Here is a 12,150-nt window from a genome sequence, read left to right on the forward strand (position 1 = left end):
TCAGTGTTTTGACAAGATTCATCCCAGTCAAAATTTCAGCCCCACTAAAGAACTAGCCCATTTGTGAAAGCCTATAAACACATGAGAAGCAGAGTTTTGGTGTGTGTTCCATATACATATATACCCAGTCTACATTCAATTAATGCATGTATACTGTGTCTTAATGTCTGTCTTGGACACACATACACATAATGCAGCTCTTATTTTTGGTGCTACTGAATCTAGAGCAGTATTTAGATATCGAACATCTCCCGATCAGGATGATTTTCTAAATGGATGACTATTGGCGATCATATGACTATTCAGTTTCACCATTTTTTTGGCATCCACATTTCTACCCTTTCTAGTTGCAGATGGGTTTGCACTGAATGTGACTGATGGTCAGTCATAAACTCATTATAAGACTGAATTGACAGCGCTACTGTAGCACACCTGATTGAGCACCGGTGTGCTTAGAGTCCTCATTGCAGGGGTCTGAATCTGATCCAGGCCATTCCCTGTGTCATTCCCCTTCACTCTCTCCCTGCCTTGCTGTCTATTGGCTGCACTGTGCTATAAAGGGGAGAGAATGGATTTATGTTCTGACAACTCTTCCCCTTCATCTTTCAAATCTTCTCTCTCATTGAGATTCTCTGAGTAGAGATTCTCACCATCTTGCTACTTGTTGTGTCTCATCACTGATTTGCAGCTGTGAGAAAATATAGGGTGATTCCCAGAAAACAGAGGATAAAATGTGTGGGACTGTGGGAACAGACAGATGTATGTCATAGAAATGTTGCAATAGTGAAGCCTTATGCGGGAAAAATAGGAACAGAATCACATTACTCCCTCCCACACAACCCACCCCCCCCACACACACACACACACAGAGAATAAAAGCAGACCATGTAAGAGGAGGACAGTGTGAAGAGACACAGCACCTTCACACTTTTATGAGCCAAACACTACATATGTAGTGTAAAAATCTTTGGAGGTGTTGCACTGAGAACTGAAAATGTTTTACTAATAGAAAATTAGCCAGGAAAGCAAGTAAGAGTTTGAAATACTAATTAATCATTTCGATCATTACATGCAATTTGTTTTTTCCTCTCATTTCGTCTCAACTTTATTTTTCCGTCTCTTGTCTTGTGATTGCAAAAAGCCTAAATTGTCTTCTTCTGGTTTTTTTTCCTTTAGGGATCACCACACCGCATTACCTGCCTCCATCTCCACTTATTCCTAGCACACATCCATTAATCCTCTATGTGGACTTCCCGGCAGCTCCATCTTCAACACCCTTTCCCTAGTATATCCACAACCCCTCCTCTGCACATGCCCTAACCATCTGAGCCTTTCTTCTCTAACTTTGTCTCCAAAGCACTCAGCCTGAGCTGTCCCTGTGATGTACTCATTTTGCCCAGTGAAAATCTTAACATCTTCAATTCTGTCACCTCCAGTTTGGCCTCCTGCCTTTATATCCAAATCACACATAATATCAAGTCTCACTACCAAAGTATTTATTATGCAGCAAGTACCTGCCTGAGCTCATTCATTGCACAGTATACAGCAGTAGGTGGCACCATCTGGCTAGAAAAAAAAGTATGACAGGAGCACAAACCACAAACACAGGAACCCTGTCCAGTCTAACCCAGAGGGTTGTAACAACAAAGCCAAACTCTCAGCTATACATTTTGTAAAGACCATAAAGTTCTAAATATCAAAATTTAATATTTTCAGCAACAGATTGCAATGCTTTTAATTTCTCATTTACTAGACAGTTAGTCTTTTTGTAGTCTTTCAGATTCTGTTGATCGTCTGGTCTGTTTCTCCATCAGTCAAATGCAGTGGACATCATCTGAGCCAAATAAAAGCTTCACTGATTGGCACTGTCTTCTCATCCTCAAGAACTTCACCCTCCATTTGACTCCATGGAAAAAGACGGAAATGTTTTTTTTCTCCCCCTCATGTCTCTCTAGCTCTAATTAAATTAGACTAACGGGCAGCGCATGGTTAGTCACCTAATCAGATGGCTTATAACGTGACTGCTGCACTGCTCAAGTTTAGTTTGCAACATCTGTCAGTAACAGTCAGTAACAAGGCAAAGATGTTTCCTCTTTACCTGCAGTCACGGTGAGTTACTTAAAAATTCAGACAGGGGTTGAAAAACAGTAAAGTTACACGCGAGAGTAACTTTTTAAAGAGTAACAAATTGTTACTTTTTCTTAGAGGCCTTTATGATGGTCCTGTTATACATCTCAGTTGTTTCTTTGTAGGCTGTTCACAGTTTAACATTGTATTCAGGTAGTTTACTTTGATGGGCAGCTGAAATATGAACAATGTGTCAAAAAGAAATGTAATATTATACGAATGTGAGTCATTTCAAGACCAAATGCATGGAAAGTGAATGGAAAGAGAAAAAAATGAATATGAATGCAAAAAAAGTAATGAAATATAATGAGCAATAAAATACATAAAATGATGTAAAAATAACACAGTGCAGTAAGCAGTGTGTAGATTCATGTTAGGATTACTGGGGAAGGATGAAAAATACTGTTTTCTACGTGTTTATTTAAAGTTGTTTGAGTGTGCCTGACATATCTGTGTCCTTTATTATGCTCTGGAACTTCTCTGTCAGACACCGATTCGGTCTAGTGTTTTTAAGTGGAGATCCTCATTTAATGTTTCTTCTACTTTAGGAACAGGCTTAACCCATGTGCGGGAAACTGGCTGTATGAATACTATGCCTGAGCAAAAGGAATTGCTGCATTGATGGGAAAGTGTCCCTAGGGGGCAGAATAGTTGTATTTATCCCAGGAGTTGCGTTTTATTGAACAGGCTACTGTTCAGAAATATGTTCTTTCCAGCTATTTCCCCTCTCTTTCTGCAAATTTTTTTTTGTAAGATTAAGAGGTAAATAGTAAAATATAAAGGAATCAGCGAGGTTTAATCTGCTGTCCAGTTTACCAAGCATCCCTTCGACTATCCCTATATTTTCGTCATACATAACTTTGATGAAAAATAAGCAGACACTTTTAGTCATGAAGGTTATTTGGAGTAATAATTATACAACAGGCTACTTGCAAGTAGAGGAGCTGTACTCCGTTTTCATTCCCTGATCGTGCATAATTTTGCAAACTACTTATTCTTATTTATACCTCTTTACTTGAATTTTTTAATAGTACCTTCACTTCTTTACGTGTGTAATCTGTATGTGCTCGACTATTTGGTGAAAAGGGAAATGTAAGTATTATGTCTGTGGTCGCATATTCGGTCATTTCTTCTCTAAAAGAAACTAGAGATTTCCAGTAATAAACCCCTTCCGCAGTATATGGCATCGCTGAACTGTTCCGAGGTCAGTTTCGAAGGTATGTACCAATTGAAAAATAGAATGATTCGACGTAATAACCGATCTGGTATCAGGTATCTTCACAATGTTGGTTCCTGACAAACCAATCAGCTGACAGCCGCATGACAGGCAGGCCTCACGCTTGCGCAGTAGCACACTTTTGGTATGAGGAATATGGCAGCGTCCTGAGTCCAGTTGGGGGGGGGAATACGGCGTAACTGAGCACCTTCAGCATCACACTGGGAAAACTGAGACGCACCGGGCACAGTCAGAGGAGGGTGGGGGGCTGAGGGACGGCTACGAATAACACCCGTTAGCGATTTTACAGGTAAACGCGGCCGTTAGCGCCTGCCACTGTCTGCTTCTCCAATGTTTGCTTGATTGAACCCTGTCGCTAATGCGACTAGCTAGTTCGTCCGTAAAACCTGAGTGATGTGCTAGTTAGCCGTTAGCTGGTGGCTAACCCAAGCACTGGCCTGCCACAGCCCCTTTTTCTGCATTTGTCAAACAGACGCTGATAACAAAGTATATCGGCTGGTCACTGTAGTTAAGCGGAACAGCAAGTGTCGACGTCGCAAAACTATGCCGCCGTGCTTAGCCTGACAGTGAACCGCGTAGGCCTGCTGAAATGAACCAGTCTGGCTAACTGCTTGGTAACGTTAATGCTGTTTGTCATGGATTTACTTGACAGATCAGCAGCCAGCGCACAACCTGCACACAATTTAAGAATTGCTGTTTGCCATTTCAGCCTATTTCGTGTAACTGTTAGTTTTATATTTCTAGTTAGCTGTTTTTTAAAAAAGAGAGAAGAAATGATAGTTTTCGAGAAGATATTTGCATAAAATCCTTGCAGATCCACAGAAGATAATGCAAACTAAGTTCCCGTCTCGGTTTAGAGATTGTTTCATATAGTTGGCTAATGTCGGTGTGTGTTGCAATATATCTGCAGGGCACAAAAAACCCAAAACAGGTGAAAATAAGATTATCAAGCTCATATTATGTGTTTGGCCTGGCCTGGCCTAGATATAAGATTTTATATGGTTCTGAAGGTCTGCATCCTTCATGTGTTTCCCTACTCGAGCATTGCGCCTTTTAATTTACATGAGCTTCACTAATATCATTGCAGAGAAGAGAATTTAAACTAAAGGTATTTAAAAAACCTGTTAGAGCCATATAGTGATGTCATAGCACATGATATTTTGACCCTTGCACCCACTCTGATGCTAAAGTTTGTCAGCCATCTGCTTTCCAAAGGAAACAGGTGACCTAGCCTTGTAAACTAAATAGTATTTTTATAGTATGTAGAGTACTGAGAGTTACCTGATCAAATTGTTGTGATGGATACAACCTGTGGCTGCAGTCTAGTTGGGTAGTTCCTTGTGAGTAACATGGTATTAGATAAAGATATTTGGTAAAAAGGACACCCCAGTATCCTCTGTGGGATTGCGGAAATTGTCACAGACATCCACATAACAAGACCTTTGATTATTAAAAACTGTATTTGTTAAAGGAAAAGTTGTGAAAATCTGTTTGGATCAAGTTGTCATGTTGATTATGTGCTTTGCTTGCAGTGTGCTGGGTTCGCCTATCTCATATTTCTTTTTTCTGTTTTGTTAAAATGTGTTTGAGGATAGACCAGGAATAATTTGCTGTTGATAAGGGCAAAAAGGGACAGATGGGTACAGGGAGGGGTAAATCACATGACCCAGCACTGGAATCTACCTTGTTTTTTTCTTTTCCACAGTCGTAGCAGCACACTCATCCCAGTAATGTAATAAAACTGCTCTGCTCTGTGCTGCAGCAAAGCACAGTCTATGCAGTCCCTCATGCTAACATCTGCCTGTATGAGATTATACAGTTACATGACGGTATATTCGGAGGGAAATAAATTATTTCTTTATTCTTCCTGAAACAGCGATGTCAAACCTTTAAAACTTTGGAAGATCCTCATCCTGTGTTGCCATACTTAAAATTTGCCTAATATTGTGTCTGGTCCTCGGTAAAAAAACAAGAAACTGTGATAAATGCATAGATGAATAATTTTGCTGCTCCCTGCTTTATTTGCACTCCGATCTGGAGAGGAAGGAAAACTGGAGTCAGATTTTTTTTTCCAGGATCCTGGCAGAATGCTGACACAGGTTCCCCTTGTCACATTGCAGTCGCTTACAATTTACTGCACTAAGGATAGCAGAGGCAGTTTTTCCCACCTTTTCTCTACTGTGTTCTGGTGACTGGTTTATCGTTAACTGTCCGCTACTTAAAGTAATGTTCTGTTTTGTTTTTATTGTCAGCTGGAAAAGCAAACCTGTTAATCCTTGTGCACCTGTCCTAGTCTGGAAGTAAAATTACAGTGATTTATTTTTCCTTCCCATTGTAAATTCAAATTGGGAGCCTGGCCAAACCCTAAGACACCATCTAACTTCTGTATATTTACGTAGCCTCAATTATCCATGCTGGCTTCATGCCAGACTTTATTGACACATTCTCAGTTCGTGAACTGCTGTATTGTTTTTGCACCTATGGTTATCAGCATGGAATGGAGACATTTGCTTCCCCTTTGTTTATGCTGAGCAAGCTGTAATATCCCAGTTGGTTCCTTGGGGGTGTCACTTTTCAAAGCGAGTCTGCAAGAATGCAACTATAAAGGATAGAGGTAGAGCATGAAGAGACAGGGTTGTCCCTGCTGTAGCTTATAACAGTGAAGAATGACTCAGTCATGGACTCCCAGCTGCAGAAGACTCTTCCCTGTTAATGGATAATCACTGTTTGCACTGTATTAGTTCGGTATCTGGTGGAAATCTCAGTCAAAATATGTTCAGAGACTGTGTGACATGTGTGTCACGGTATACTGGAATGTGTGTTATGTAAACATGGTATGGTTGTGAATTACAAAAGTCTGGGTTAAGGATTTTGGTAACAGCTGATATGACAACTGGAAATATAATACTTACCCTAAAGAAATGCCTAAACGAACATCTTTAAAACATGTTTTTCCTTGACCTTTGTATTTGTTGAAGGTGAAAAACTTGCTTTTTAAAAAATTCCTGTCATGGTAACTTTCCTTCTGTGTTTTAGGTCCTGTGAAAAGATGAATGTCGTCAAAGAAAACAGAGACCTGGCCTGTTTCTATACTACCAAACACTCCTGGAGGGGAAAGTAAGAATGCAACTTTTGTTTTGTTTTTCTTTTTTTAGACTCACAAATAGTATTTCAGTGTCTTCGGTATATTTTGTTTCAGATGTTATGCGTATAATTTCACAAAACAGTGGATCTAAAGCGGAAATGTCCCCAAATTATCACTTAGATCTTTCTTTATTTTTGGCTTCTTTATCTTGGGAAAATATAGGGGGTCATGCATGAAAAGCTGCTTTACTAAATGATAGAGCTAGTGTTCTTTTTCTGTCAAACATTGTAGGTGGTAATGAGTGCCTATCAGGAGATTAAACAACAGTAAACACTGTATTATATCTTGGCTGGGACAAGACATCAAACATTTTTGTTATGTCAAGAGCCTATTGGACTGGGGAAACATGCCTTCTTTCATGTTTACTGCCTACCTTATAAAAATTATAAGCTAATGTGTTTTATGTGTGTAGAAAAGTTAAGATACCCAACTGATTTTTATCCTAACTATGCCTTTAGGAAGTAACTGAGCCACTGTATGTTAATGCATTTTTAAAAGGAGATTAAAAACGGTTATGATGTAATACAATACAATGAAGCCAACGTACTTATCTGTGAACATGTATCTGATTAGCCCCCAAAGTCCATCATACACCGATTTATGGGACATTATACAGCATTTAAGTTGTGTCAGTGTGCAAATTGAACCCTTAAACCGGCAAATGTGTAAAACTAGTAGCTGCCCTGTACTTGGAAGCCCTCAAAGCTAATAGAAAGGACAAGTCCTAGTTTGAGCAGTCAGGAGGTGGGATCACATTACCAATACTTGCTTTCTAAATGCCTTTGTCCCATTAAGGCCTGCTATTGACCTGGGAAACTTAAGCAGGGCTGCAAAGCATTAGCCATCGTCAGAGGTTCATCCACTAATGCTTCTTGAAGTGTCCGGCAGAAACGCACGTTGATGTACGATGACCCCTACAGTGAACACATCCAGTGGCTCTTTTATGCTCTATGAGGAATCTTGTTGGTGTGGGAAGCATAAGTGAATATCCTATGATTGAGCATTTCTATCCTCATAGTCTCTTCACATCCTTTTGGGAATGGTTTTCTGAGCAGGGAAAATTTGAATCGTATGTAATGGCCTTTTCATTCATCCCATGTTAGCTGAACATCTATGGGAGACTTGGGACGAATATGTTTGCTAGTGCTCTACACTGCCATCACAAGAAAGCCAGAGCTCATTTTCCCAGATATGATTTAAACTCAATCCTAGACCAGAGGTCAGCAGCTCTTCTTCTAATAGAAGAATCTGTTAGAAGAGGCTTTTTAAAAAAAAAAGAAAACATTGACCAGAAAATTATTTGTGACTGGCCTGTTATGATTATTTGGTACTTTTCATCGCAGCTATGAAATCATAGAAATTTAATAAAATAAGATGTTTACTTTTCTTATGAAACAATTTTGAAGTTGTGGTAAAAAATAAATATGATCATGTTTGGGATTATTTTGAAATGGAGTAACTGTGAAGTTAGGCAGGGCATTTCATGCAACATGAATGAAATGTATTTGTACTACTGCAATTTGACAGTAAATGCAACATATAGTAGCCAAATGGCTTTAAAACAAAAAATAAAAATAAAAGATGTTTTAGATTTCATATAATTTTGTCAAGCTGCAACTAAAGCATACCAGTGAGCCATAAGCATTGTTGGTTTAAAAAATCTGTTTACATGTTCTTAAGTATTTTTTTTCCTGATTTCACCCTTCTTATGCCTGAGCAACACGAGGATCCAATTTAAGGTCCTTTTAGTGGTTTATCGGACTTGCAAGGCTCACGTCATGACCCTCCTGACCCAAGTTAAATGCAGGTCATTAGGTCAATGCTTTAGTGAACAGGAATTTCTATCCTTATAGTCTCTTCCCATCCATACGGGAATGGTTTTCTGAGCAGGAAAAGTATGTGAATCACATGTAATGGCCTTTGTAAACATAAATTGTTGCCATCAACATTTGAAGGTCACTTTACTGACTCACTGAGGAGAGTGAGAGAAAGTGACAGAAAGTTAAGAGTAGGGCGGCAGAGAATTATGCGAGTGGGTGATCACAGAGAAATGAAAATGAAACTTGAGCTGGTGCTTGTGTAACCCATTTCTGTGCCTCAGACAGAAAACGTAGACAACCTGAGATTGAGTTGAGCAGTCTCTCTGGTGCAAGTCAAACGCAGTTTAGAGGATCTGCCACACAGGGCTTTGATAGATCAGCAGAGAGAAAGATTCTCATTAGGGTGCAGGTTTTCATCTTGCTTTATACCAGCTTTATTGTGGGTGGCTTTTGTCTTTAGTGGGTAGTGAGAAATATCTTATACCATTTGGTTTTAACCAACCAATTAAGCACTTTTTTGCCACACCACGAAGCATGCCAAGGAATGATGTTCTTGGTTTTATTTAATTATGCAATTGCAATACCCGCAGTAAGAGGAAGCTGTTTCAGGTTGCCACAGGAGTGCCTCAGAGTCACACTCTAATGTGTGATAGAGACAGACTTTGTGACATGTCATGTGACATTGCCAGTTGCCTTACAGAAGGAATAAAAGGACAAATTGTCAGTTAATCAGTTTGTTTTTGCCAAAACATCACAGTTAAGGAAAAAAATAAAATTAAAAAAAGATTTAATAAAGAAGATATGTGAGTTGTTGCATTTATCCATTTTCAAATGAAACCCTTTTCTCAGAACTTTAATTATTTCTTATAACTTTTGGTTGGTTTTCTATTTTTTGTTTAACTTTTTTTTTTCTTACACTTTACTAAATCATCTCCATCAACCCCTTTTTTAACAGCACTGTGCTACAAACTGACTTCCTATAGGCAAAGCTTGCAGAAATAGAGACTTAAGGAAAGTATAAATAAATGGCTCAAATTGTCTGTAAGAGAGCCTTCATGCACTTTACCAATTACAGTAGGACAGCCCTTATGTTTTATTTATAGAACTGCAGTAAATCTACAGCGTAGGCTATGGCTTAGCTGTGTACCATATGCTGTACCTGATGTGTACCTTCCCAGAAATGTAACTGTACATCCCAGTGATGCAGACCTCCACTGTGATTGGTCTGTTTGGTAGTAAACACAGTTTATTGATTAGCACAAAGATGATTTCGCAGTGAAACAAAATGTATTAAGCTATTACTGTATCTGTCTTCCTCAACTTCCTCGACTTCCTCAAATGGAATACTTTGTATTCTGCCAGTGTAGACAGATGGAGGTTTTCCTCATAATAGCTCTAACAGTCCATATACGCAGGGCCGGTTGTTCAGAGTCTCTCCTTCCTCCATTTCAGTAAAAGTAACTGTTCAAGAGTTTCTCAAAGTTCAGTGTGAATGGCTCAGTTTCGCTTGTGATGGCAGAGCGATACAAACACACCAGCACACTAGCATAAATGTCGCTCATTACTTAAGGGATTCAACACAGTACTATAAATCAGGCATTCGCTTTCCAGTGTGGACACAGGGATTGGGCCAGAGACAATATTTGTGGTCTTTTCTGCAGGGATGGTGGTGGGAAAAATTTAAAAAAAAAAAGAAAAGGTTTTGTTTCTGTATTTTTGCCCGCTTCCTTTTTTACACATTTCAGATTCAGTTTCAGATTTACTAACAGTGATGAAAATCTCGTAGACTTGAGTTCACTCACTGTTGCTGTAGAGTTTTCCACTGAAATATGCTTGTGAATAGAGCAGGGCGATATGGCCAAAAATATTTATCACGATATATATTTGAAAATTTGCGATAACGATATAACTGACGATATAATTGATGCGAGACAAAATACAACTCCACAACATTACTAGCGCAAAAAGACAACCTTCCATTTATTTTCACTTAAACAAGAAGCTGGTTTTTATGTACATTAAAGCTTTATAAAAATGTAACAGTACAAATGCAAATTCCTTGCTGAAAGTTTAACCAAAAGGCATTTCCAGTAGAAATGGGCTGACATATCCTGAGCATAACCATGTATAATATCCACTGAAGTTAAAAAGAGGTGCTTTGCAACATTAAACTGCAGTGTGCAGTATGTATTTTTCGGACCATAAGGTGCACGGGATTATAAGGCACATTAAGCGAAACAAAGCAGTCAGATAAATCAAACTTTATTAAACTCATTCTTCTTGCTTCCTCCACTTCTGTACCATTGATTCATTAATGTTGAATTCTCTGGCAGCTGCTCTATTCCCATGTTGTTGCAGTCTATTAATGACTAACCTCATATTGTGGATGGATTATCTCAGTTGTTCTCCTGACTGAAGTTTGGTCCGTTTACAACATCCTGCCATGCGATTGCATTTGTCTCTAACCATGAAGAACCTTCACGTTAACTTTTATAAGTGGAAAAGTGTTAGTGTTCGTCCTCCAGCTTCACTGTTTATGTTATGCTAACATAGCTGTGTCGCTAGCGATCACATAGCACATCATTATATACCAGCTAGCCCAACTTCAGTAACCCTACAAACGTCACTGCTGTTTAGTTTCCTGTCTTCATTTATGTTGGAAGTGATAGCAGAACTGTACGTTTGATTTTTTTTCAGAAATCTCTCAGTCAGAACATGCTATATCATGCTTAGGTAACTAGCGAAACTAGCGAGCTAACTTCCGCTAGCTTCCTGCTAACGTCTAACTCCGTTAAATGTAATAACTTTAGTTTTCATGGATGCCTGGAAGTTAAACTTCATAGTTACACATGGTAAAGCAGCAATGCTGATCGTTTTATTAAAGATGAAAGAATTTAGACAGTTTTTAACTCTAAGTGATGCTGCAGTGTTGTTTGACCTGAAAAAGACGGAGTTTAGGACCCAGATTACTCCCAGATTTAAGAGCATCTTAGTCCGACAAATATGACAATAACAACGGCCGCTTGCATGTTCTGCAAAAAAATGTGCTTTGTCATGTATCTGACGGACAAACACCAAACCAGTTCCACATCACGGAAGTTGCACCATTTTTACAAACCAATTCTGGTTCATCTGTTTCACTCAACAATCGGCCATGTGCGTATGAAAACAAAGGCACTGTGCATGCGCGTTTTACTCCCATTCTATCGCGATATTTCATTTTCCTATCGTTGCCTAACATTATACCAGTATTACCGTGAACGGTATAATATGGCCCAGCCCTACTTGTGAACATGATTTAGTCAAATCTTGTGACTAGTTTTAGAGAGTATTAGATTAAGATGTTTCCCTGACTTTTTACACAAATTGATTTTCTTTTATAGCTTGCTTTATATTTGCAAGTGTAGCACCTCTATTCAGTCTTTTGAAAAACTAGGCTCACCCTTATGGCTTCCACAGGAATTAAAATTTTAAATGTCATCCAGGAGTAGGGCTGCCACAAACGATTATTTTGATAGTCGACTAGTCACCGATTATTTATGCGATTAGTCGACTAATCAGATCATCATCCACTGGACGTAAAACTACAGCTTATTGCACCAGCAGCATCTGCTCTTATATAACTATCATTAGCTTACAGCTTTAAGCTTTTAAGGTGCTAACTAAAAATAAAGACAAGATGATAGTTTATTCAATTTTAATGAAATTTGCAGATTGTTTCGGTGAAGTTTAATAAACTCCTTGCTATCTAAAATATAACAGGACACCGGAGTATATTCTCCAGCATCTCACACTTCTGATAATCAGCTGTCTGCTTGACG

General features: G+C 38.9%; 1 protein-coding gene across 3 annotated transcripts in view; it reads left to right on the forward strand.

Moving 5' to 3' along the window:
• The first annotated feature begins 3,489 nt into the window (after positions 1–3,489).
• Positions 3,490–12,150, forward strand: part of dnajc13 (DnaJ heat shock protein family (Hsp40) member C13) — a 35,719-nt gene continuing 27,058 nt past the window's right edge. For all 3 annotated transcript variants that reach the window (XM_080864954.1, XM_080864952.1, XM_080864953.1), the window contains exons 1-2: positions 3,490–3,653; positions 6,401–6,481. In XM_080864954.1, coding sequence (XP_080721080.1) covers positions 6,414–6,481 — 68 coding nt within the window. In that variant the 5' untranslated portion in view covers positions 3,490–3,653; positions 6,401–6,413. The remainder of the gene's footprint in view (positions 3,654–6,400; positions 6,482–12,150) is intronic.

Source organism: Rhamphochromis sp. 'chilingali', assembly GCF_963969265.1.
Source record: "Rhamphochromis sp. 'chilingali' genome assembly, chromosome: 18".
Lineage (NCBI taxonomy): Eukaryota > Metazoa > Chordata > Actinopteri > Cichliformes > Cichlidae > Rhamphochromis > Rhamphochromis sp. 'chilingali'.